We start from the raw sequence: 27,707 nt of genomic DNA, 5'->3' as shown, positions 1-27,707 counted from the left end.
CAGAAATACACAGGACACTACTGGTCTCTTTTCTTTTTGTGACTTGTTTGTTTGGCTGTATATATCTTGAGCCAGTTTAATGTTTGTTAATAAAACATTTCTCAACATAAACAAATTAAAAATATAAATAAGGACATGACCCACAACAGATAAAACAAAAGAAACTGAATTTAGTCTAGATGATCCTCTTTAAAACTGTTATTACTGCGTGTTGAGTTAATCGTGATGAAGGTGAGTAGCACTTATGATGATGAGAATTTCTTCTAATAAAAGTTCTGCAGCTATTTCCAGAAACCCATGTGTAGGTCACGCACACATGACGTCACCTGCCTCAATATCATTGATTGGTCGTTGCTCCTGGAGGGGACGTACTTTCTCGCATTTCATTGGCTGCATTTTTAAATCGCCCATCCTGATTGGCCAAGAGCGTGGCTGTGCTATTGGCTAAATTCACGCACCGAAAATTTGAAATCGGAGGTTGAGAAACGGAGAGCAGCTGTACTGAGAAAGGAAGGAGTGTTTGATAAACAAAGGTAAGCTCAGAGCTCAAATATGTTTCCGAACTTCACTTTAATGTTATTATGATGATGAAGTCAAGTTAAGATGTTTGTTGATCCAGCGAGATCACGACATGCTGGATGTTTGTGTTGATTGAATGAAACACAGCTGCGGTCATGTTACATTGTTTCAATTCAGGCTTTTAAAACAGATATACATATCTTATAAAACAGATGAGCTGTTTTGTTTTTGTTTGTACCTTTTTCTCAAACTGCTGGAGCAAACTGATTCAGTCATAATATTAACTATTGTAATCCTGCTGAAGGCTGCTGCCATGTTACCCGGGGAGGACGGTGCCCAGCTGCAGTGCTGTGTGACGGTGGAGCATCTCAACACCTCCGGCCAAGCAACCCGCAGAAAGGTCATCCGTAAAGCCTCCGTGACTCTGGGACGGAACGAGTTCCAGGAAATCATCCTCCGGGTCCACGACGGCAAAGTCCCGCAAAGTTACAATTTGAAGGACATTAAACTGTTCACAAAGTTTGTCAGAGATGGAAAGTGCACCGTCAAACTGATACCCGAAAACATCCAGGTGCTCATTTCCAACTGCCCGCCTGACAGACTAAACCTCTTCCTCAAAACCCTGAGCATCAAACATCAGGCCTGGCAAGGAGGCAAACCCATGACCGACCGAGAGAAGCTCAAAGCCGGTCTGCCCCGCAGCTTCGAGGCCATCAGCCCCCTGCAGCAAAAAGACATCCAGAAGGTGAATGAGCTCAGATCCAAAGAGCCCCCCAAAGGGCTGACAGAACGGACCAATAAGATGAAAGCGTCAGGAGCAGGACAGCAGGTCAAAAGGTCAAGGGGTGACTGTAACTTCAGCCCTGTGAGTCAAACTTCACACATTTGATTTTATTTTTTAAAGTGACCACATATCTTATTTTGAGACTGTAGCAGACAGCTGCACCCTACGCTCTATCTTTGTGTCTTATTATCTGTCATTATCAATTATTTCAGGTGAAATCCAACCCCAGTAAGAAGCCCATCCTGTCTCTGCCCTCACGTAAACTGAACAAAGAACAGACCGCTGTCCTCAGTGCTGTGCTGAGCGGGAAGAATGTCTTCTTCACAGGAAGTGCAGGTATGAATGTGGGGTACAAGCTACATTTTCATAATAAGATGTGAAAAAGAGATGTGTATATGATCTATTTTGCATCACTGTCCTTTTGAATTATGTTACATCTTACTGATATTGCCATTTAATAACAGTTTGTCTTTCTTTTATAATGTTTAAACCCAACTTGTTCTAAATCCTGTGATTGTTGGTTCTTAGCTCATTTGAATGTGTGTTTTTCAGGTACTGGAAAGTCCTTTTTACTCAAGAGAATCATGGGATCTCTTCCCCCAAAGAGCACCTTCGCCACAGCCAGCACAGGTGTTGCTGCGTGTCATATCGGAGGAACAACACTACACAGTTTTGCTGGTCAGTTATTAAAACTTCTTCAGATATAAAATTTATATTACAAAACAGTGACGTAAGTGTATCTCTTGACGTAAGCTCACGCTGTTTTTCTTTCATCAACACGTTGCATTGTTGTCCAAATAATTGGTCAGTTCACTGGTTTCAACCAAGGTCTGCCCTTAAATGAGGCTGTATGGACAGGCACACAAATGTTTTGGGTTTTTTTGTCTTTCTTTCTTTCTTTTGCTGTCCTGATAATGAAAAGCATGAGACACAGCAACTAACAATGATCTTCATCACTATTTAATCTGCCAAATGTTTACACAATTATTCATTTAGTCTTCAAAAATATTCAACAGTGAAAATATGCCCGTCACAATCATGTCTTTTGTGTCTAAGCAACAGTGAAAACTCAGAGACATTCAGTTTAGTGATTATAAAAGCAAATCCTCACATTTATGAAACTACAACCTGTGAATATATACTTATAATATATAAGTGAGTAAATGACTTATTGTTCCAGCTCTAATCACCAGTCTCCTTTAGTTGAGGAAACTGTCTTTTTAAAAATATTTTTACTATTTCTTCCGTGGTACCTGCTTACAGTGTCTGTGATGGTGTATTGTTCATTATGAATCTTAAAAGTCGGGATGAAATTAAACCTATTTAACAATATCTGCCAAAAATATACCCAAAAAATCAATTTCTTTGTATTCTTATATCAAAATCCAATCATGTTTTCTTCCTGTAAAACAAAACCTGGTGTTGGCTTGAACCAACCAATAATATGATGATCACCCATCAATCAACCTTTTTTTCTTCCTCTCCACATTATGTCTGTCCTGTTTCACTTTGAGATACAGAAATCAGACAATCCCAAAATGCCATTTCATCTGGATTTTAATAGAATCCAGAGGAGGTATCCATGTCTTTCCACATAACATATAGTATGAAGTGTAGATTGAGTATTTTGCCTAGATGCTTATCATTTATGTCCCTTTCCACCCTGTGCTCCTCTGCCTCCCACTCTCAATCTGTCTCTAGGTATCGGCTCCGGCTCTGCCCCATTGGAGCAGTGTATCGAACTGGCTCAGAGGCCCGGGGTCCTGCAGCATTGGACCAGCTGTCGACACCTCATCATTGACGAGGTCTCCATGGTGGAAGCTCAGTTCTTTGACAAGCTCGAGTCTATAGCCAGGTGAGATTGGATTCAAAGCTGAACAACACACATTTCAGGGTCTGTAACTGTAACCGTGTGTACAGTATGTTACAATAGAAATGAAGGTGTATTACATTACCACAAGGGCAGAATGGCATGTTTTTTATCTCTGTAAACACAAATCAACTGAACAATAAATTACTCATGTAATAATTCTTGGCACATTTTACACAAATTGTACAAATAAATATCATGTCACTTGTGATTAATGTGACTTAGTTCATGAAAGTTCCTTCAGGCAGCTGATGTTGGGTACAATCCAATTTTATAATTTATAAAACTGTGAAACTGTTATTTGAAATGTTAAACAATGAATTAAAAAGTTTTTAAAAAATGAGACTTGGAAGTTTTAAAAGTCTCTAAAAGCAGATTCACACTCACTGCTAAAATTAAACCAAAGTTAAAACTTTTACTAACATACTTTAAGCATTTCAAACTTAGTGTCAGTTTTATAAATTGAGAATGTTATTTTACCTGATTTACATATGTTGAGGAAAGTACCTTGTTTTTATATTCTTTGTAGTAGAAACAATCAACCTTTTGATATAAGTAGAAGGTTTTATCCAATGATTACCAAAATCAACAGGCTACATGTAATGCAGCAATAATAACCTGCACAATCTCATGAACTTGTGTACCTTTGACCAAATTGAAGTATTGGACATGTAAACAAACAGATTGGTTCTCTCGCTATAGAGATTTGGTACACTAGGTATATTCACCTTCAGTGACATACTGTACTCCTCGTTGTGCACTGTCGCAGGTCGGTGAGAAGGTCTACTGAGCCATTTGGCGGCATCCAGCTGATTGTCTGTGGTGACTTCCTCCAGCTGCCTCCTGTCTCTAAGGGAAAGGAAAAGGCCAGCTTCTGCTTCCAGGTCAGTGCAAACCATTTTCATATTTTTATGCCTTTACCTTGAAAGATAAGTTCACTATTTTTCACATCTGTCTTAAAACACTAGTCAGGTGCCCAAATGAACAATGAAATGAGTTTGTTTTTTTGTTTTGTTGTTGTTGTTTTTTTGTCATTATTATTCCTCCTCCAGTTTATACTTGCCAATAAAATCATAATGTGCTCATAATGTGAGTGATGGGGGGACAAAATCATCAAGCCCCCTGTGCAAAAATGTATTTAAAAGTTCATCTGGAGCTAATATGAAGTTTTCATCATCCAACATCATCAAATCAAGTGGATATACTGTATTTCGACTCTTTGTTACAATCCATCCACTGAGATTCAGAAGGGAAAATTATGCTGAAAAGTCTGTAAATGTGGCAGATTTGACCTCATTATCTTCAGATAAACATTTAAATACATTTTTGCACACAACTGGAACGGGGGATTTTGTCCCTCATCACTTACATTTTTAGTACATTTGGGGAGATCTTTCAATGGCCAGTTTTAGCAGGAGGAATGATTAGAGGGTAAAACCTTTTTCATTGGTAATTTGGGCATCTGACAGTTGTTTTAAGACTTTGAACCCATTCTTTTAAACATGTTGCGTATCAAATGCATAATACTTTACATTTAAGCTGGCACAGTAAGAGAAGTGTTAAACTATATAGTCCTTTTTTAAGGTAATAGTTGGCGGTTGATAGTTGGGTATTTATGTGTTTGTGGTTGACCAAATTTTCATAACAGTAAGATGTACTGTGGTGCATTTGCTCTGGTTTATAGAGGTGTTCCTAATTTTCTGATATTTCAGTATTCCCCATATGCCCAGAGGCTTAGCTGGTACGGTTGCCATGAATACAGGTTCTCTACTTAACTCCCAAATGGACTTTTTTGACAAAGACCATGTCATTTCTATGACCCTTCAGGCCAGGAGTTGGCGTAAAGTCATCCAGGTCAACATGGAGCTTATGGAAGTGCGGCGCCAAACAGACCAGTCCTTCATCTCCCTCCTGCAGGCTGTGAGAGTGGGCAGGTAACTTCACAGCCACCCGTCTATTTTTGAAGCAATCTCATGGCCAGCATGTACAATTATATAACTAATCCCAGTTCAAATGCAAAAGTTGGTTTTCTACAAGAGAAGTTTAAGCAAGCTTTTTCTCAATTGATCCCACTCAGGGTGACGGAGGAAGTCACTGCGAAGCTAATGGGAAGCGCCTACCATCACATCGAGAGGGACGGTATTCTAGCAACCAGACTGTGCACACACAAGGATGACGTAGAGCTCACGAACGAGAACAAACTCCAGCAGCTGCCAGGTCTGTATTGGTCTGATTATTTCCTTTCATCTGGTCCAACAGGTGTCACTTCTGTTGGTTTGGATCCAGGTGAAAATTGCAAAACTGGAAACCATGGCCGGACTCATGTAACCTTATTGAAACTTCCCCTCCAGAGGTGTTTTCAGCCTCAGCTGGACACCACTTGTTTTCTGACTTATTTCCTGTACTGATGTACATTTATTCTCTAAGACATAATTGCATCAGGAAGCTGTGCAGAGTGTATATTTGATCCCCCAGTTTTTCCTTTTCCTCTTTTTGGGCAGTCAGTAAGGCAGAACTACCATTTACAACATTACAACATTCTTGTTGTGTGGTTTGTCACTCGAGATATATTGGGATGCGTCACATGAAGTTTTGCCTGACTGCATATTTTGGATACAACAGTTATGTTCACAACAATATTATCTGTTTGTTTAATGAATCATCAGGGTCGGTACGGGTATTCGAGGCCCTTGACAGTGACCCAGCCTTGGTGAAGACTATAAACGCTCACAGCCCCGTCAGCAGACTGATCCAACTCAAAGTGGGAGCTCAGGTAAGTGTGTGTGTAGCTTTCATTCATTTTCCTCAGACTCTGTGCCTGTGTGTACCTAATATACTGTTGTCAGTTTCAATGAAAAAATGCTTTGAATGTTTTGGTGATACCTGTGCCCCTTTCTTTTTTCTTTTTCTTTTTAAGGTCATGTTGACAAAGAACCTGGATGTTGCTCGCGGTCTGGTGAATGGAGCACGAGGGGTTGTGGTGGCTTTTGAGTCTGGAAAACCTGGTCAGTAACTTATTTATTTATTTAACATATTTCACTCTGCTCAGAAATGCCAGCCTTCATATCTTCTATATTAATGTATCCCAAGTGGCAAGAGAATTGCAGATTACTTAGTTTGATTTTTTTGCATAAAACACACTAATTTATTATCTTGCCAAGAGTTAAATGAGAAGATGAAAAGGTAAAAGAATCAGTCTGCCTGTACCTGCTCTGTTATCAACACATTATATCACATTTGTGTAATATGTTCAAAACCAAAATGTAAAGAGGAAAAGTTGTAGTTTATCTGCTCAAACTCTTTTTTGGCCAGGTATTGTCAATTGTTCCACTTTTTAGCTAAACAGTCTCCTGGCTCCAGCTTCTTATTTAGTGTGCACACATGACAATAGTATTAATCTTCTCTTCTAAGCAAGAAATTAAATAAATGTATTTCCCATTTGTCATGTGTGTTAATTTACCAGGAGCTTTTGACACAGGAAGGGCTCTGGAGGACCAGATAGCTGTGATAAAGATAATAAAGAATAAAATGCCTCAAAACAATTCAGGGGATGTTATTAGAGTAAAAACTTTCCGTTTCACATAATTTTGGACCATTGTCATTACAATATTTATATATTTTTTTAAAAACAGGTTGTAGTTTTTCACAGTACATTGACATTAACAAAAAGAAAAAGGAAACCAATATGCTCACTGATGAAGTGCTGTGTGTAATCCTTCACATTTTCGAGAGTGATTGCATTGTGTGCCATACAAAATAAAATTGGCAAAACAGATTATAGTGAATGGATTACAACTGCAGTTTTCTCAGCCTATCATAGACTGGTTGAAGCCACTATTTAGCTGTAGGCATGGTGTCAGTAGAATTTTATCTTTATCTTATCGATACTCCTTATTGGTTTGATTCTTTATCAATACTCATCAGTTCTTTTTTTATTACTAAGGAATCGTTCTGTTTATTTAAAAAAAAAAAATTTCATTCAGAATAGAATTAAAATTGATTTATATGTTAAATGAAACTCAATATTGTTTCTAGAGCAGCAAGAGTAATTTTTTTTTCAACAGCAAAGTCAAAATATTAATAAGCGTTCATTCCTTCCCTGTTTCTTCAGGACTCCCACGTGTGCGTTTCCTGTGTGGTGTTACAGAGGTGCTGAAGCAAGAGCGCTGGGTGTTTAAGTCTGGGGGCGGGATCCACCTGAGTCGACAGCAACTGCCACTCAAACTGGCCTGGGCCATCTCCATTCACAAGAGCCAGGTGAGCAAAGGTTCTGTAACATTGGTTACAACTCACACAAATATCAGAGAAACAAATGCTGACCAAATCTGTGATGACCTTGTTTTGTCTTTGCAGACAACACATTGTTGCCATGGGACACCAGTGTTTTGTGTGATTTTTCTCTCTGTGAGTGAATGACTCACTCAATTGTCTATTTTGATTTAATTGACCAGACACTCATTTATTTTCCTATTTTGTAGTCACCTCCAGACAGCTAAACACATCTGCAGGCTTGATTTCAGTGTCTGAGCCATCCACAGACTTAATCAAGTCCACGTTATTACAGTACTTCAACTCATCCGAGGTTACGGTCAACATGACCAGGAAGACAAGAGTGGTGTCAGAAATACAGACTGTATTCAACTAAAAAGTATCATTTCTAAACCTTAATATAGAGGAGGATGGATTTATTTCTGACAGCAGCTCAATAGAATTTCTGACTTTTCCACTAGAGTCACAGTGAGGTTTGCATTTGTAGCTTTGAGTGAAATATCTCCGACATGAATGTACAGACAATTATTGGTCCCCTCAGAAAGAATTGTAACAACTTTTCATCTAGCCCCATCATGTGGTCATATTTGAATTTGTCCAGTACTTAGTTTTATGCCCAAATAGACTTAACTTTTTCTTTTATTGGCTGGTTTCACTGGTTTGCTGGTCTGACAGTGTTGCGTAAACAGATTTTATTTCTTTTAGTAATCAATTAATCATGAAATGAAGTGAACCACCTGCCAAACCAGTGACATCCCCATCAGCCTCAGCTTTGCTGTGTGTTCAGTGTTGATGTAAGCATCCTGAGATGATGAAAATGGTAAACATTTTACTTGCTTAATATCAACGTATTACCATCGTAACTGTTAGCATGATTGTGTAAGCATTAAGCTCAGCCTCACAGAGTCAATAGTGTGATTTAGATATTTAATCAATTCAATTTGATTATAAATTAATTCTATTGAAACAAAGAAAGGACTTTTTATCAAATTTGAAGAAAATTCAAATATGAAATGTAATTTAAAATGAGTGTCAATTAAATGTAGTAAATTTGATTTAAAAAGTAAGTCAAATGTTAATGTCAAAAAGTTAATTATTTTAAAATCAAATTAATTACAATTTTGATCTCTGGATTTTCTTTCATCTGTCTTAAACGTACTACCTACTTTTAGCACTAAATGCTTTTTGAATGACTTTGGGACCAAAAAAGTAGTTTCTGAAATTCAGACTGACTTATTTGCAAAGGATTTTCGTAACTGAGCCAGTCAGGAGCTACTTTTAATGTTGGGGATATTTGTGAATGCGGCCCCTCTTCAAACACCCTGAACACTCACAGCTAGTGTTTCTGCTTCCCATGACTGTTTCTTCACCAATCACTCTGTTGTCTCATGAGCCGCTCCCACTTAAAGCGGCATATAAGTGTTTGTTTTAATGAACTCCTGGTGTACTTACAAACTTTCCAATGCACCGATTTATGAGTAAAGACCCTATTTGTACTACTGTAGAAGTTTGATAACAATCCAGGCATTATTAGTGGGGTAATTTACAAGATGCACTGGTGGTTCCGTTAGAGCCTGTACTAAATCATTCGGCTGATGGCTCTAATTCCATTAATTTGCGACCAAATGAAAAAAAAAAGGGCTGAGGCTGTGATTAGATGGACCTCATGGTGCATATGACGCTAGGTCGAAATTACGCCGAACCATCGCTTTAACTCTCACAGCAGACTCCAATATCCTGACCTTAGACTCTGGAATTGGTTTGAGAGGAAAAAGGGGCCCTGTGGGTAATTGAGTTTATTGGTCACGACCAATGTGTCACCGGAGTTTGATCTACACCAGAATAAACAAAACTGAGACATGAGAAACAAATCCCACGCCAGCATTCCCTCAGAGGAAATGAGTGGACATACTAGAACTATAATACAGGAGGGTCATAGCAGAGCTGGCTTTAAATTGTGAAATAAGTGCTCTGACACCACTCACCCGGCAGGAAGGTTAAATGAAATCTGAAGCACTGAGTAATGAAACACTTCTCCTCTGCAAGGAACTGATATTGACCTGTGGATGAATCCTGGAGTCTGCGGTTGTTCTTGTTTACGTCAGATACGGGAATATCCATCCATTAGTGCAGACTGCTTCATCTTGAACTACAAAATGCCAGTCAGTGGTTGAAAAATTGCTTTTGTCCCCCCGACTTTAACTACTGTTTTTATTTTTTTATTTTAGGGAATGACATTGGACTGTGTGGAAATCTCTCTGGCACGTGTGTTTGAGAGTGGTCAGGCATACGTAGCCTTGTCTCGGGCTCGAAGTCTGGAGGGTCTGAGGGTCATGGACTTTGACCCCAGCGTGGTGCGGGCAGACCCAGATGTTCTACTCTTTTACAGGAAACTGAGGAAGGAGAGGCTGCTCATGCAGGTGAGTGAAGAGCTCAAACCTTAATGACATCATTTTTATAACCTCAGGACATTTTTGTTTCTGTTGATATGTTAAAGTTAAGGTGAAATGAGTTGAAAAACATTAAGTCTGCACACATCATTTCCAGATTACTATGAAATCCCAAACACTTAAAAACCCAGCCAAGACATAACACCATATTAAAAGTTGTAGCAGTCACATTTCAGCTATTCAGTCTTTTTAAATTTCTTGTGTCTGTAATGCTCTCTACAGGCCTCCATGGATGAGTTTGTTGGCAGCAGAAACAAAGAAAACTCTTGGTGAGAACTGTAATAAGTCATCTGCATGTTATCATTTCATTCCTCTGGCGACAATCGGCACTTCTGAAATATAACTACAACTACAAACATCGACATTCACCATCTACCTCTCAGATTTAGACACAATACTTGAAGTCAGACTGCCACCATGTGTTCAAAACTGTTACTATTTTTAAAAGCTTATTTTTTTATAATGCCTTGTTTTTTTAATTTATTATCATGATTGTTTCAATCAAATAAAAGTTTTACTCAACTTATACCTTTTTAGTCTTGTTATTTTTTTCAATGAGCTCTGTGTCCTGCCTTCAGTAAACATAATTAATAAAAACTTGTTACACTATAGGTGCTTAATTTTACAGGCCGTGGATGGGAAAATAAAATGTTTTCCTGCCATTTGTAGAAAAGCTTATATTTTTTACTTAAAGCAACCTGTCTGTAATGTCACAATATTGTACAGAGTCACTATGTCCACTTGGACGCATCCATTAATTGTGCAAGAACTTTTTTCCAGTGTGATAATTAATTTTCTTACACTTTGTGGATCAAAATATCTAATCCAGAGTTTTATGTAGTGAGGTTTGTGAGGGCATAGGGTCAGCATTTAATCATCAAGGCATGAAATGGGCTGCAAGTCTGCTATTGCATGTTCCTTACAGTGTGATTGTTTTTTCATCTGCCCATATTATTATCAGGGTAACCATGATGGAGATGCTATGACTATGATAACCAAAACATGCAGGTTAAATGTCACAGCACAGAAAAGCTTCATGAGACACACTGGAGTAACAATTTGATTTTGAGTACTTTCTTATTATAATTAAGAAAGTACTCCCTTATATTACAAACAATGACAGCCAGCCTTCTGTGCTTGAAGTTGGTAAAGTATACTGTGAATATGCAGTCAGGTGACCGAAACAACGTTAAAAAAAAAAGATGCAACGCAGACAAACTGGAAACCAAAGAAAATGTATTTTACGGTTCAAGTGAGATATCAATACCCAAACCTGAGGTAATTGCTGCATTACTGGAAGAGGAGTACTTGTTCTTTTCACATGAACTGATCACAGGAAGACTGATAATCTGAGCCGTTTCTATGTATAACCTTAAACAACTTGCACTTATCAGCCAAACAAGCAGCGACACGCAATTTACAAACTGCTTAAGACTGTCTGAAAATAGTGGCATGTGTTAAGTCCAGGAGTCTGAGAGAATTCATTTACATTAATACACAGAAGAACAATAACAGACTTCAGAACTGTTCTAATTATTTTACCATTTTAGAAGTTAAATAGATACTACAGCTGCAAGTGGTGGGAACTGGGTGGGCAGGTCATTTCACATTGTGGAACAGCTTGTGAGCTACCTATAAAGAGAAAAAAAAAAAGAAGAGGCGTTTATTATTTGGAGACAAATGGAAGCAAAAAATAAGTTCTTTCATCAGCCTCTACTTGTGTCACACACACTTACACAATGGTCCCGTGCATGCAGGAAGTCAAACAGTTCTTCAGTGCAGTCCTCCTCGGTACTGGACTTGGAGCCGACTCGGGCTTCGCAGGTCTCCAGACGTTCCTTGTAGTGCACACAGTGTTCACTTTGTTCACACTTGGTTCGTATTGTTTCTAAAGGGTCCTGAGGGGGGACAAGAAGGGAATGTTGTGTATTAAGGAAACTAGAGAAATGTCATGAAGAATGCAACTTTTTTTGTTACAATGACAAACAGTTAAGTGATTTTGAAGCCAGATTCTTCAGCTTTACATGAGATATTTATTGAACCTTAGGTAAATCATACTCAATGCTCAAACTCGGCCAACAGATGATCAATACATTAAAAAGCTATAATATGTAACTTTTTCCATATTAAAATGTTACTAGATCTACGTTATACATTTTGTTATGTAGTTTACAGTATCCCAAATGTTTCTAACAATGTTCAAACATTGGCGTTGTGATTGTCTGCTAGAAGCTGTCAGTTTTAAACCACATTTCAACAATACATTTGCTTAGATCTTTTTTAAGTATATCTTTTACCCAGATGAAGGATTTTAAACATTGGATGTCTGGTTCTTAAGTTATCAGAGAAACATTAGCGGCAGATCAGCTCACAGCCCCTCTGGTCATCATATATCAGCATCAGAGAAACACTGATTTTTAACATGAAACTGCTTTATTCAGTATTTTTACCAGTTTGTCTTGGAGAGGTGGAGACATCTGTCTTTTGTAACGGTTTTGATTAAGAGCTGCAGAAATGACTGTGTTTAGAGCATGGTGTGCAGAATCATGGCTGCTATAATCATTATTTTGGAAGCAAACAACTGACAAAAATTGCTCTGTGATTCTGTGTTGTTCCGTAGTGGTAAACAGACTTTAACCCTTGACTCTGAGCTCATGTCTTTGGCCTATATTGTGCACAACATGTCGTACATATGCAGTGCTTTATAAGCACATGTATGTATGCATTGTCTGGTCAGTCAGAAAGATCTGGCTGCACTTTTTCATTTTATTTAGCAAATTTCTGTCATTAAACCTCCATTCCTGTAAATATGTGCCATTGAAGGTGAATGGTGTCCATACTTTCTGATTTACATCTGCAAAATCTTTGTGTGTGAAAGCGGGTGAATCCCATATTTCTACACAAATAATATTCTTCGAATATAAAGAATACGAAGAACAAACATACCACCATATCTTCCTCTTCCTCTTCTTCTTCTTCCGCAGGCGCATCTTCCTCCTGGTCCATGACAATAATAAAGACATTTATTGAGTTTGGTCTGAAAAATGGGAACTTGCTGGGGAAATAATAGCAATGGCAGCTCACCAATTTAATCCAACGCCTTTTATATTTGAGTGGAATGTGTCATTTTGTGACTGATTAAATCCTGATTAAATTAATCAGGAAAATCAACAGGAAATACATGTTTTACAGATTAACCTACATCATTGACTATAATAGAAAAGATCAATATGATTCATGGTTGTTCATTGGTGACCTGAAACCACAATAAAAAAACAGCTGGATATCCCATAAAAAACATAAAATCACGTATAGTTGTTTTTAAATTTTTGTTGTGAAGCTGTCTCTCAATTTAATAAACAGATAATATCCTATTGAGTATTGACCGGTTGAGCCGACATTACACTTTCACGTTAGCTGACGGCTGCGCAGAGTTGAGTAACTCGTCCAAACACAAAAATCAACCACGACGCAACATAAGCGTATTTTTCTTTACCTCGTCGTCGGGGTCGCCGTATGTGAGCATTTTCCTCTCGAAACCCATGATCACGGCGCTGATATTCACCAAAAAGTGGACAGAAGTCCCGACTTGAGCTGCACTGCTTCTCTTAAAGGACGTGAGGTCACACGCAGGAAGCTACTAGAACGATCACCGGACGTCGTCTCCTATTGGTTAGAAAAAACGCAACATAATCTTGCCCAATTAGCGCCGCAGATTTTGTGTGAGTCCCGCCTATCCAAAGAGCCAAGGCATGCGGAACTTTTGTTTTAGCTGTCGGACCAAAAAAGCTGTTGCACCGGGGCATGATGGCGCTGCTCATGGATACCAGACTTTCTTATATTTTAAGAAGAGTTAAAGATTTAAGGTGTTTCACTCCCAGACGAAACCGGATGAAAGAAAAATGGGTACGTAACCCTAACCCTGACCCTCATCACAGTAATGGATAATGCCATCGATAATGGTATTTATCAGGGGAAATTAGATTCACTGACATTTATATTTGGAGCTGTCTACAATGTGTAAGATATAAAAACACAGAATATATATTTCTTTTAATTTTTACAAGGTAGTCGTGTGTATAACTTGATGAATGAAGTTAAATAGAGCAGGAGTGAGCAGCATTTGTGCAAAGAGATGACAGTTATGTTTTTAATGAATGGAAATATCTGCAGTTGTGTCTTGTGTAACTAAATATCATCAGTGAGACAGTGCATTCATCAAATTATGGAGTATAAAAAATCAAATGAATCACAGTCTTACAATTTCACATGTCCAAGCTTCACAGTATCAAAACCTGTTCCTTATTCCTCATGACATACAAGTTAACATTTAAACTCACTGTTTTGTTGTCTGTACATTTCTGACAGGCTACCACGCGTCCCAAGCACCCTCCTACCACTCTCGCCTTACAGCACTTTGATTCCACCTACAGCGTTCAGCTGGGGCAGCTCTGGCCTTCAGTTCGAGCTGCCTTGCTTTCAGAGAGGAAGTACGGAGCCCTGCTCAATCATTTCTCCCATGATGCTTCGCCGGCAGACCTCGAAGCCCAAGGATGCAGAGACTTCATCACTGACACAGATACACAGGGTAGGTGTGCATTTCCAGTGTTCACGGTAAACTCTTGGCTAACATGGTAGTTGTGTAGCCACTTTATTTGTACACAATTGCTCTGCGTTATGTTTTTTTATTACGCACAACTACTTCTTATTTTCTTTTGCCTTGAGATTTTGGTGATTATTCTCCTCCTATATGATAATTTCTATGTTACTCCTAATTTCCGCAGCTCAGCTGTGCTCTGAGCAAGAACCAGAGGTCAGATTGGAGGAGGAGGATGGCGTTTCTTTGAAGAAATCTCATGCTGATCAGCAGTTATCATCTCTACGTCTTAGCCCTAACATCAAGTGCTTAGTGTTTCCAAGAGGGAATATCACAAGATTCAAGCCTGCTAAGTGAGCTTATTTATCATTTGTTAATTATGAAAAATGGTTTAATTTGTGTCTCTGTTGATCAAAAACTATCATATATAAATCTTATAAAAACTGTCAATTGTCAATATCATTCAATCTGAAGAACATTTCAAGGTTAGCATAGTGGCTCTGGCATTTTGATCTTTTCACATGTAGTTTTTTTTTTTTGGTTTTATTTGTTCAAATTACCTGAAAATTTGTGAATAAAAAAACTATATTTGGAAAATATTAATGTCAGAAATATTTCATTCCATGATGCTGACAACACGATCTTTTGTCCTCTCAAGACCAGACATGTTAGGGTATCTGGGGTACTACCTGATGGACGCAGCTTCTATGTTGCCTTGTCTTGTGCTGGATGTTCAGGAGGGTCACAGTGTGCTTGACCTCTGCGCTGCCCCAGGAGGCAAAGCCCTGGCTTTACTTCAGACCCAGTCTATAGGTATGAGGTCTTTCTGTTTTTTTGTTTTTAGTTTTTTTAGTTGATCCAAAATCTTTCCTGCATATATTTTGTTTGTCAGAGTTTGTGCAGTTCCTCTTTCACTCAGTTTGTTTTTAACCATCCACTGTTTGTGTGTATGCCAAAGACTTCCTGTGTGTAAATGACACCTCAGTGTCACGGACAACGCGACTGAAAAGGGTCTTCCACAGCTATGTTCCCAAACAGCTTTTGAGCAAGCAGAAGCTACGCATCACCTCCTTTGATGGCACCAAATGGGGGGAAATAGAAAGGGACACTTTTGACAGAGTAAGAAAATGCCACGTAATCATGTTTATCCTTTTTTCTGAATAATTACAGACCAGCAGGGCCTGAATTGAACATGTTTATTAATATACTACCACTTTGCTCACCTTGTTTCTCCCTGTGTTCAGGTTCTTGTTGATGTTCCCTGTACCACAGACCGACATTCACTCATAGAGGACGACAACAATATATTCAGTAAGAGCAGAACCGGTGAGAGACGAGGGCTCCCACAGCTACAGCTGGAGCTGCTGCTGTAAGTCTTACAGAATGTCATTGACTATGATTTGGTAAAAATATGAATAAAGTTTACATGTATGTACTTAAATTTTGTCCTCTTTAAAGTTGTAAGTGAGCATGCTTATACAAGTGTTTTGTAAAGACAAAAATAACTCATCTTGCAGGGCAGGGATTGAAGCAGCGTGTCCAGGTGGTGAGATCGTTTATTCAACCTGCACGCTCTCTCAAGTCCAGAATCAGAGCGTGGTTGAACAGGCTGTCTCCTTGGCTCTGGAGGACCGCGGCATCCAACTTCAGGTCAGCGAGACACGTGCTGTCAGTATCAACAGCAAACAGAATAATTAGAGTTGTGCTGGAGAGTAGAGAGGAGGATGACTGGAATAGTAAGAATTCCTGATGATCAACTTGGGAACCCAAATGACACAATGTAATTTGACCTTTTTGTCTACTTTGTTTTCCTCCCTTTCCGATCAAATCCACCTCCAGGTTGTGGATCTGCGGCCCCTCACACACATGTTTAGGAAAACCTTTCACTTTGCTCCTGACCTCCATGTCGGTGAGATGGTCATCCCACACTTAGCCGCTAACTTTGGACCCATCTATATGTGCAAGCTGAAGAGGCTGACTTAGACCGTGGACTGTTGGACAGATTTACCCGTAAGCTTATGGATATTTGAATCATTGCCTTATCACCGTGCGGACTACTGAAGCCATCCTTACTCTGCTGCCAGACTCAGACTCAAGACTTTACATGGTAGACCACAACTGATGGACTTGATTGCACTTAGTTTAATGCCAACATATCTAAACTTCAGAATATATGAAGTATCCAGTTCATGCAGCTGGCTTGTGTCATATAGGTTGTTATGGAGACTTTTTAAACAATGAATTAAAACTCTCAAATGAGACAATTTGCAGGCTGTTCATGTAGCTGAGAGCATGTGTATTTAAATTGCAGTTTTATTTTTGCCCCTTAGGTGGCAACAGTAGATTACAGATTAAGTGTCCTGTATATTTCATACCCACTAGAGGACACTAATGATATATCCATAAAGGCTATATGTGGACAGGAACTCTAGTATGTATGTCCTCCTGCACTGTGTCAGACAGATAAAGATAAATATGTGCTTTCAGGTTGGTGAATCACATTACTGAGACACACATTTTCCATCAGAATTACCAGCTCTCTTTAGCCCCCCAATTTAAATGGGTTGGTTATTCATCAGGTTTGATGGCTTTGCCTAATAATGCGATATGTGTGTATGCGGCAGGAGGGCATAATGAGAAGGCAGGTAATGGCTTATTTGACCATTTGCCTCCTCACATCTGAATCTGTGCAACTTTCATTATGATAGCTGGATCGACTCCGTTTTTGCATTGACATCACTCAGAGGTGAAATGTTTTCTCTTATTGTAACCTAATGAGAGCGGAGAGGTGCCTCTTTTTCCATCACACCGCCGATGACCCTTTATGTTGTCCTGGCCAGGCAATGTTGCGTGAAAAAGGTGTGTGTGTGTGTGTGTGTGTGTGTGTCTAACGAGTGGGGCATGCGAGAGTGTCATCCACATCCCACTGTCATTAAGCTGCTCCAAGTGCAGGAGCTGACTCCCATCCCTGTGCAGGGATGGACGGCAGCCATGCGGCTCCCAGATGAACATTAAAGAGGCAGCAGAGAGCTAAAATGGGACGTCTCGCCCTGTTTTTGCCCCTCCGCTTTTTTATTCCACAGATGAGTGCAGATAATTTTCTGTGCGATTGTGAGTGATTACTGTATTACTGCGGTAAAAGGGGGATGTATCAGGGAATGCAGAGGGAATTAATGACACATAAAAACTATTTTTGTATTGACTGCTTTCGTCTCCAGGGCCCTGAATGCCTGTTCGCATATCTTGTGATTACCTAAACGTATTGTAAATATGTGTTTCCTATGGGCTCTTACATAAATTTACATGTTTTAACACTCAGGAGACGGCAGACTGTTAGAGATGAGTTACTCTCTATTCTGCCCGTCTATAGACTCGACTGGCTGGTTGCTTTATTATTGAATTAGCCAATGAAGCGCTGTGCATTGTGTCCCTGTGTGTAAGCCTGCGTTAGGCAGACATATGCTGTGTATTAGAAAGATGAATATTATGGATTTAACTACACAACCGTGTTTCTGTTAGGTTTTCAGATACAATTTAAATGTTACATTTTTGTCAATAAACATGCAAAACACTCTTAATAGTCTTATGTTTTCACCTTGTACCACACAAGCTACTGAATGAATGATCTGCTACCCATTATGTAAGTAATGAAAGTCATATATTAAAACAGCACCTACAGTAGACTATTAAAATGACAGAAGAAAAGGGAAAAGCGACTGTGAAACTTTAACCTGTTAGTAGAAAGATGGCTCAGTTTAATTTGAATAGGTTAATTACTTTACACTGCTAATGACAAGACTCCAGTTTTGTGTATTCACCAGTTACAGTTGTTAAAACTGAGCATTGAGGTATTCAGTAAAGAAAAGGGACTAAGTTGTAATACAGATTGTAGTTGTAGTCGAAGTTGTGTATTTAAAGCAGATGCTGCCGCTCCTGCTGTGGTGTTTTGCAGCCCAGAGGTGAAGATCAGAAGTGTGTCCCGGTTGGCGGTGGGAGAGAGGATTTCACCAGTGGGGGTCTTTGTCGCTGATGCACTGTGTAGTCTGAGCCCAGCAGGATGTGCGCTCCGCGGTGTGCAGCCACAGGGCGGATAAAAAAAAATGCCATACAGTGTTTTTTTTTTTCTTCTATATTCACTATTCATTGCTAAAAGTAATTTGCATCCTGTTGTCTATTAACATAAGCAGAGGGATTTGTCATTTGTAAAATGTGTTTTTACAGAAACTTTAAGTAATACCAGGCTGAGGAGCTGGATAGTGAAAGGTAACATTATACTTACAAAGGTTTCCTCCTTCCCCTCCCCTTCGTTCTCTTTTTTCTCATCTCATGTAATGTTGGGGGGGAATGTGTAGTAGGAGCTGGTTTTGAGGCCATCATCATGCATGGATGATTTTCCAGGAAATTATAATAAAAGAGTATATCTACCAGCACATCACAGAGGCACACAAATAGATTTTCTATCATACCTGCTTGTCATACAGACCTTTGGACATTATTGTGCTTTTTCTGTAAGTTTCAAGGTTTTTTCATAATGTGTGTTAAGTTTTGCTTACACAATATACACTGTGTGCCAGCATAGATTTAAGATTTTTGCCATATTTTTGATACTGAGGTTACTATTGCTTTAACATCTATTATTGTAGGAGGCCTTCCTAGGCTGTGTTTTAATCAATTAGCAGGATTTTTATCTTATTTCTGCATTAACATGATGATGTAGCTTCATTTTTCAAGTATTTAATCTGCCAAATAACTTTTTCCCGTCAAATTATTTTTTCCTTATACTGTATCAATTGATTTTCCCTGAAAATCTACTATATTAATATCTCAATATAAAATTGCCTATACTGTGATAGAGGACTTTACCCATATCACCCATGTCTAATGTGGGATTTTTATGTTTCATATGGACAAATCTGACCTGAAGAGTACAATCTTAGGGGATAAACTGGAGAAGATGCATATTATAACCCCAGCTTGCTTTTACGCAACATTTGATCACGTCACATGAGGTTCTTTCATACAGTTTCTGTTCCTGCAGGTGGGAGGAAGATTTTTCCTTTTCATTTAACAACCATCCTTCAAATGACTTCAAATCAGCCTCATATAGCAGACTTGTTTTTCAGTGTGTGATCTAAGCATTCACAGACAGACTTGATACTCCATGAAGTGGCTGAGAGCTCTCCCGTTTGGTTCAGTGAGGCCCACATTGGAAATGCAACCGTAGGTTTAGGCTGCAGCCAGATTAAGAAGAGAGAGAATGGGGGTTTTCTTCTCTCTAAGAAGATTACCCGGGGAGGGGCGAGGTGGCAGTCAGAGTGTTTAAGAAAAAAAGGACAAGAAGAAAATGGAAGATGAAGTGGAACTAAAGGAGGGTGGCCCAGGATACACAGTTTAGCCACCTGTTGTCTGCCTCTTGATATCACTCCTCTCTTTGTTTCTCTATCTCTATAACTATCTTTTATCCGTCCCCTGCACCATTAATTATAAATAATAAATTAAGATAAAAGTCATAGTTTAAAACAACTTGAGGACAAAGGGGTGTGAAGAGTTTTAACACCTTCAAGCATCATGTATGAGTTGATTTTCCTTGAGCATTACGTGCTTTCTTGCAAAGTTTTGGTTTTTTTGCATGTCTGTCTGCAGCTGTGAGCTGGATTGTACTTTGCGTCCTTCTCCCTTAAGTTCCTGCTGGTGGTTTCCAGGAGGGCTTTGATGTGTATCTGGGCAATGTGCTATTAGAGGGATTTCCCTGGGCCTGACAGCTCAGAGAATATGCAGCGAAATGGCAATGCCAGTGGGCTAAAAGAATGCTGGAAATAGGATTAGGATCATATTCTGGCAGACCCTGTCACCTCCTCAATGGGCCGAGGTTTCTAACGCTGGCACTTTTCATTCTCGCCATGGTTAAAACCTTTAAGAGAACCATGGAGAGGAGGGAGAAAAGAGCACTGATTGAATGGTACACTGTGATTTTTGTGTGGGGGGCTTGCTCCGGGGGGCTGTGTGTGTGTGAGAGAGAGAGAGAGAAAGAAAGGGAGTCAAAGCAAGAGATACAGCAAACCAGTGGGCCTGTGTGGGTCAGACACAAAACTCTCTTGTTTCCAGATATGTAAAGTTTTACTTTCTATTGTAGTCTTAATTCTATGGTACATATATTCTTAGTATATTCTTAGTAGTGCAGTGAAGTATTGCTGTGTTATGTTATTTCTATAAAGTACTTCTCTAGAGAAAATCATACTGCTCATTAGGTAACAGACTCAACTGAGGTGTTGGAGCTAAAAAATATCAAATTGAATGAAAAGAGCACCCAAACACTAAAATCTGTGCAAGAATCTTTTTACTTAGCGAGCTTTTGGTCCGACACCTTCTTCAAGACATGAACAGGTAGCAAATGAGCATGAATGTGTGTGTCAATCAGTTGAACTTGTGTGACTAAGCATCACAGGGGTTGTAGTCCTGGGTGTAGTGGACTACAAGTTAAAGACATAGTATATACAAAGATGCTCAACAAATCAATAAGCACATTGAATTAAAAAAAATGTACAACATACACAACAAAATGGAATAACCTCCGGGCTAAATCATCCCTTTATGAAGAGTTATCTGCTCAGCACCCTGGAACCTGAGGGAGGAAATGGGGTGTGAGTGGTTATTAACGTGATAGGCTACAGTATCGTTCATATCTTTGCGTCTTACGAAACTTTTGTGTTCACTAATTCTTTGCTTAAAGGGACGGGTAGTTTTACCAACATTGATTTTATTACATGGGTCGACAGGAGATTTTTCCAGAGACAACTTTTTTCTTTTTTTCCCCTTTTTTAACATTTTTTTTTTTTTTTTTTACATCTTCTGATTAGGAACATTGACACGTATACTGCATTGAAGTTGATCAAGTGATGCTCCCTCAGCTCTTTGTTTGGATGTTTTTTTCCATTCAGTTTCATGAAGTACTTTTATGACATCTAAAATTTAAAAGTTGAATCTTCTGACCTTAAGGTAGTTGGTTCATGTCTTTATTATCACTATTTATTGGGCAATGGATTTTTTTTCCAAATCTCACAAGCCCTCACTTACACACAAATACACACGTTATCAGTTGCTTAAAGGAAACTAGATGGAGATACATGTGTGTGCCTATAAATAGGTGGTTAAGGCTTTAGTGGTGAGTATACAGCCTTGAGTGTTAGAGATGGAAGCACCTGATCCAGCATCAAGGGCTCAACACACTTGACCCTGCAGCAGTACAATCTAGCCATCCCTGTTCAACCCTCAGGCGATTGTGTATATGTGTTTGGGGGATGGGTGTTAAGAAAAGAGAGAATATTTGGAACAAGAGTATTGTGTTGTGTTCTCCGGTCAGGAGTCCCATGGGAGAAAATCCTGCCTTGTACCTGGACAGGTTCCTACCCTGGATAACAAGGACATTCACTTCTGCTGCATATCCACACCACAGTCTTATCAGTCATGTAATCAGGATGCCCTTGAACGAGGACACACACATGTTCGTGGTGTAATAAAACACAACAAGGTTAGGGTGAGGTGTTACACCCACATTAACGCTGCTAATCTGGTGAGATCATTATCCCCCTCTATCCCATTTTTGGAAAGTGGTCATTCATAACGGTCAGAAAAATTGCTCCATGCAACACCCAAGGTGCAGCTGTTATTTACACACTGGGAGGAAATATATTTTCAAGGCCGATTCAATTAACAGCAGAGCAATGTCACACAGTTTTACAGTGCATGTTAAGTTTACTGCAGGAAGAGCAAGGGCACATTTTGGAGGAGTTGGGCAGAGATGCCCAATTGCCCTGTGTGTGTGTGTGTGTGTGTGTGTGTGTGTGTGTGTGTGTGTGTGTGTGTGTGTGTGTGTGTGTGTGTGTGTGTGTGTGTGTGTGTGTGTGTGTGTGTGTGTGTGTGTGTGTGTGTGTGTGTACCAGCAGGATTGGGGTGGGGGTCTGTGCGTTTTGACAAACCATGCTGTTAAAGATATAATAGCAACATAATCACCGCCCCAGGCCGTCATTCTTCAGGATAATGGGCTGCTTATTCATTGGGGATGGCTTATGTCTCCACGCGGCTTTTTATTTTTCTGATTTTACAGATTACATTGTTCTCTTTCTGTCTCTTGTGCTTGTATACTCTTTGTCTCTCTGCAGATACTTAAACATTGTATTTGTTTGGGTTATTTTTTTTTGTTCCCCTTATTTGACCTTATTTCCACCCCTTCATTGTCTTCATGCTTTTCTTCATCTTGTCATTTCATTTCCTCTCATTACTATGCACTCTTTCCATGTTTCTCTGAGACTCAAGAAAATCTGAATTGATGTCATACTAATTATATAATATGTATAATATTATACTTTCTACAGCAGCACATTGATTGCAGAACACCACCCACCATCACCATCTTTATAAAAATGAATATTTACATATTCAGAAAGATAGACAACTCTTCATTATAAAGATCTTCAAGCAATGTTTTTATTTGTGATTATTTTACAACAACACTAGTTCAAGTCTACATTGTTAGGGAGGAAACAACACTGCTGACGGTCCAATCACTCTCCTCCAGCTTTATAAATCTATCTACCACTGGACCAAGTAGTTTGACAGAGACAGTGGAGCGAACAGCATTAGCAACAGCAGAACAACATAACTCAAATAGGGTCAAGACAGCAGTACACAGAGGACTTGGCTCAATTATTCAATGAAATCTTCTCACTTTCTTTGACTTCACGCTTTTCTGTCTGGATTGCAAAATGGACCGCAAAATACAGCAGTTGGTGTTGGCAGTTTTCTTAGCAATCCCAATTTGTTTCATTACTTCTAGTCAACTCCAGAGCAGAAACTGAACACATTTAAAATATTAAGTCAACACAGGATCGCTACATAGACAACCAAAAAAGGGAGGGGGGGGGAGGGGAGGGGAGGGGGGTGGCGGCTGCCGGTGAGCTCAGCAAATACAATCTTACAATCTGACAGCTAAAGGAATTTTATCTGAGACCATTATCAATTATACAACATAATAGGAACTTTACAATTACCTTACCAGTAAACATTAATAGATAGATTTTTTTGTATTTTACATATTAAAATAATGTGCTTTTTTTTCATAATGAAGACATTATCTTCCAGAACACATGAACAGAAAAACATCAGAGACTTGCGTGATTCTTCTCATCAAGTGCTAACAGTCGGTGTGACTTTCAATGAACAGCGGCATGTTTCCTCAAGAGAATATTAAGGCTAAATCTGCACCAACTATAACATATCCAAATTTGTTTACACCATCAGTTTATATTCACTTTTTATAAGAAAAATTGATCAACTCATTGTAAAGTGGTATCAATCATGCGGCCACCTTAATAGACCGTTTTAGTGTACAGACCTTTTGAATTGATAAAGGCGTTTTTTTAAATGGTATGCATGTTCATAATTGCATTTGCCCCCGCTCTCTCAGCCCAGGGCAAAATGTAATTAAAGGCTTTGAGAATTTAGTCACTGAAATCATTTTCTCATTGTCAAGCCAGCCTCTGTAAAAGTGCCATATTACTGGCCATTAAACTGGTAAATTAGTCACTTTTAATTATGCTGTTGAGGACAACATGGCTTGAGTTTATTTTTATTTATGTGCTGTTATGTAGTACATGCTATGTACATAATAGCTTAATTGAAATGTCAATGGTCCTGTGACAGAAATGGTCTCTTTGCCGCATGAGCAATGCTTTTTTTTCTCCTCCTGGCCGACGAAGCCTAGTTCCTCCAAAAGTGCCTCATTTATTCACATTATTCTTGTAAACATTATTTGCATTGTCTTTAAACTTTGTGCCTCCATCGCCAGCTGTGCACATCATATTCAGTGATACTTTTTGCTTTTTTTTCAGATGTTAAATAGGTCCAGCATTACATGTCTGTTGGAAACATGATCTTATAATGTCATGTGTCAGAAATGCATTCAGTTTCCTTTTAGTCGAGACATTCACTTTATTCATCACATTGTATTCTTGCAAAGTTCAGTATCGTAATGGTTGTTTCCCGGGGTTACACTGCTGGACCTTTAGCTGCAACAGAAGCGAAGAGGAGTTAAACAGGCTGTAGAAGTGTGGTCTTTCTCAAAAAGCTGAGTTATGGAGTTCTGTAAATCCGGTGCATGCTGGCAGGTTTTATTTTTGGACATTTCTGCATGTCCTGTGCCCATCTACTCAAGAAGGGGTCAGTATACGGCTCCTAAAGAACTATCACAGTCACACAGACACAGGAGTAGGATGGGGCGATGTGTAAGCCGAGGTTCTGGCCTAGATTTCACTGTCCTCCGTACAGTCTCATTCTCAGTTAGTCATTGTGTCCAGTCCCAGCGAGGCGGCATGCTGTTTGGCCCTCAGACGCAGGTTCTCGATGCTGGTGGTCTTGCTGTTGTGGCTTGTGAGGCCGCCTGCAGCTGATGCCTGTAGCAGCGGGCTGTTCCACACCTGCTGGGCATGATGAGACAGGGACTGGTAGTAAGACTGGCAGGGCAGAGAGCCCAGCGGTGCAGGGGGCATGTTAACATTCATTCCCAGATAGGGGAGTGAAGATGGGGCAGCGAGGTCAAAAGCAGGGTAGTGCACCAGGTTGTTGGTGGCAGCCATGTGCTGACGAAACTGCTCCTGCAGACGAAACAGGCTGAGAGGGGAGGAAGAGTAAGAGTGGCTCTGTGAGAGAGAACCGCTGCTGGCCAGGCCGCTGCTGGAGGAGGAGGGGGTCACCGACGGAGAGACCAGCGGAGAGTCTGGACAGAAAGAACTTTTGATCAGTACAGTATGTACATTTAATTAGTGAACTGATGGGTTTGAGGAGCGGCCATGAGACGAGTGTGTGAATGATAAAGAAATTAAGTATCCTATGTGCATACCTGGTTTAGGGCTGAGTCTTTTGCAAGCGGGGGAGACATCTCCAGGTGTCACCGCTCTCTCACACTTCATCTCCTCTCTCTGAGATTTAGTGTCGTCCTCCTTGTCTGTGGCATTATCCTCCGTCGCTGACTCGCTGCCAGAGTGTTCTGCTGACGTGACGTTCAGCTCCATGTCCAGCGGCACGGGACGAACCGCAGGACCTTCTGTCTCCAGAGAAGAGGAGGAGGACGAGGAGGAGGATGGGGGAGGCAGTTGGGTGTCAGGGAGGATGGTGGTGGAAGGAGGTGCATCCTCCTTCTCAGTTCCTCCTTCCCCTGATGCCTCCTTCTGCTTCTGAAGCTGCTCTTTCTGGAGGCTGCGCTGCTTCTTACGGAACTTGGCTCTGCGGTTCTTGAACCAAACCTGGTGAGCAGAGAGGAAGACGGTCAGAGGCTAAGCAGACAAAATAAGTGCTGCTGATGATGCACACTGTGTTAAGGACTGAAATGAGCCCCGGCGATTGATTTTGGTGAATGCCAAAATGTTTGATTGGTGCATAAAAAAATCTAAACAACAATGTGCAAGTGCCACAATGCAGCAATGTGCATGTCTACAAGGTTCTAACAGCAGTAAGTTGGAGTTTAAGAACAAAATATAATGAATTGATTCAGTTGACCAACCTACTTTTTTTTGTGCAAGAGTTAGTAGAAAATTGTACTGCGTGCGAATAAGCAATATGATTTTTCCTGTAGTATGATTTTTTTTATTTAAGTGCACACAGCATTGTTTTCATGAGTTTTTATGACCTGATAGAGATTTAAAATAAATTAAAATGTCCTCTTGTTTTTCCTATTTTGATTCTTGTTATTCCAAAAGAACAGTGATCTTAAAAACTTGTAGGATAAATACCTCATAAAACTCCCAATATTACAGGAAGCTGTACATAATTTCACATAATATTGAAAGGATATTTCTATAATAAAATCACAGACATCTAAAACCTCTCCTAATTCATTATTTAGCTCTACAATCACACCAGTCCACATTTGAATATTATCTGCGTAATATTTAGTGTTTCAATATTAGGTCATTCCTACCTGCACGCGGGCTTCGGGCAGGTTGGTGCACATGGCCAGCCGCTCTCTCATCACCACATCCGGGTAGTGGGTCTTCTGGAAAGTCTTCTCCAGCGCTTCCAGCTGCTGTGCCGTGAAGGCCGTGCGGCTCCGGCGTTGTTTGCGGTGCTGAGAGCCGTAGCGAGCCTCCAAGATGATGTCTTGAAATGCGCAGCCGTTGGAAGAGAAAACACGCGGCAACTTTTATTGTACTGGGCATGATGGAATTATGAAACGTCTATCTCTCTCTTTTTAATACCAATATAAACTGCAGTGTTTCCAATGCCTAAATAGGTTATACAAATACAAAAATCTAACATGCAAGTATTCAAAACTAAATATTGGCAAATTGGCCTCAAGCTCATCTGTCATCATTTCATTAAGCTGCCAAACCAAGAAATATGAAATATGTGCCGTTTTCAAAAGCTATTTACTTAAATGTTGGTCATTTGTGTGTGTGTGTGTGTGTGTGTGTGTGTGTGTGTGTGTGTGTGTGTGTGTGTGTGTGCGCGCGTGTGTGTTTGCGCATGCGTATGCGTGCACTCAATTACCAGCTAGTCTCTCGGCCAGTGTGAGCGCGTGCACGGACGGCCGGTAGTCGGGCGCGTGCTGTGCCTGTTGCGCGGCCTGCTGGTGCAGGTTGTACATGGCGCTCAGGGAGTTCATAGCGTGCAGAGAGTAGCCGTTCACCCCGTAGTGCTGCATGGTGAGAGGTCGCTATACCTGCGGAACAGAAGAGAGGATTGGGGGGTTCAGTATTTTACTCAAGGACATTTTGACATGAAGGGCGCGTGGCTGCTGATGGACACGCTGCCACTATTGGACACGTCAAACCAACCCTACATTTTGATAAGAGTAACACATCAGAAACATCTATTTCTGGGTGATCCAGCGATATGACATGCACGAGCCTTTTTATTTGTAAATGACAGCCCACGCGCTCAAGGGCCAATAGATTTTAATGTGCGCACTCAGACAAACGTGTTATCCATTAACATCCAATTATCGCTCTGTTCATTCCATTAATTATACAAAAGACTTTTAATTGGGGTAATTATCACTCGTTCCCATAATGAACCGTGACGGATGCCTTATTCATGAATGTATTCACTACTTTTCTGTGATCCCGGAGAAGCCAAATCCCCATTGAAAACGTTGCTTTGACAGATCAGCGCATTGATGAAATGTGTTGGAAAATGATATAAGGAGATTTGTTCCGGGTCTCGGTG

The 27,707-nt window shown here is 39.9% G+C and overlaps 4 protein-coding genes across 5 annotated transcripts; 2 read left to right on the top strand and 2 right to left on the bottom strand.

Moving 5' to 3' along the window:
- Positions 1-832: 832 nt before the first annotated feature.
- Positions 833-10,302, top strand: pif1 (PIF1 5'-to-3' DNA helicase homolog (S. cerevisiae)). The gene is made up of 12 exons (XM_062429291.1): positions 833-1,384; positions 1,516-1,639; positions 1,856-1,981; positions 3,005-3,158; positions 3,943-4,057; positions 5,001-5,107; positions 5,251-5,390; positions 5,840-5,946; positions 6,091-6,178; positions 7,285-7,430; positions 9,671-9,862; positions 10,115-10,302. Exons 1-12 carry the CDS (start codon positions 833-835, stop codon positions 10,163-10,165), a joined length of 1,902 nt encoding a protein of 633 aa, XP_062285275.1. The 3' UTR covers positions 10,166-10,302.
- An 812-nt stretch (positions 10,303-11,114) lies between these two features.
- Positions 11,115-13,520, bottom strand: LOC133990594 (cytochrome b-c1 complex subunit 6, mitochondrial-like). Its single transcript, XM_062428955.1, has 4 exons — positions 13,389-13,520; positions 12,839-12,889; positions 11,629-11,790; positions 11,115-11,524 (listed from the first exon to the last, which is right to left on the bottom strand). Exons 1-4 carry the CDS (start codon positions 13,434-13,436, stop codon positions 11,492-11,494), a joined length of 294 nt encoding a protein of 97 aa, XP_062284939.1. The 5' UTR covers positions 13,437-13,520; the 3' UTR covers positions 11,115-11,491.
- A 178-nt stretch (positions 13,521-13,698) lies between these two features.
- Positions 13,699-18,035, top strand: nsun4 (NOP2/Sun RNA methyltransferase 4). The gene is made up of 8 exons (XM_062428958.1): positions 13,699-13,798; positions 14,261-14,480; positions 14,677-14,842; positions 15,148-15,302; positions 15,448-15,608; positions 15,734-15,858; positions 16,007-16,139; positions 16,329-18,035. The coding sequence occupies exons 1-8, from the start codon at positions 13,700-13,702 to the stop codon at positions 16,470-16,472; spliced, it is 1,203 nt and encodes a 400-aa protein (XP_062284942.1). The 5' UTR covers position 13,699; the 3' UTR covers positions 16,473-18,035.
- A 6,785-nt stretch (positions 18,036-24,820) lies between these two features.
- dmbx1a (diencephalon/mesencephalon homeobox 1a) lies at positions 24,821-27,377 on the bottom strand. 2 transcript variants are annotated; one of them, XM_062429401.1, is made up of 4 exons: positions 27,030-27,377; positions 26,461-26,639; positions 25,384-25,786; positions 24,821-25,260 (listed from the first exon to the last, which is right to left on the bottom strand). In XM_062429401.1, exons 1-4 carry the CDS (start codon positions 27,181-27,183, stop codon positions 24,821-24,823), a joined length of 1,176 nt encoding a protein of 391 aa, XP_062285385.1. In that variant the 5' UTR covers positions 27,184-27,377. The 2 variants fall into 2 exon arrangements, with proteins under 2 accessions (XP_062285385.1, XP_062285384.1); XM_062429400.1 differs by having other exon boundaries at positions 26,461-26,656; positions 27,032-27,377.
- Between the last annotated feature and the right edge of the window lie 330 nt (positions 27,378-27,707).

Source organism: Scomber scombrus, chromosome 11, assembly GCF_963691925.1.
Source record: "Scomber scombrus chromosome 11, fScoSco1.1, whole genome shotgun sequence".
In the NCBI taxonomy this organism is placed as follows: Eukaryota; Metazoa; Chordata; class Actinopteri; order Scombriformes; family Scombridae; genus Scomber; species Scomber scombrus.
This window is presented reverse-complemented; position numbering and strand designations above follow the sequence as displayed.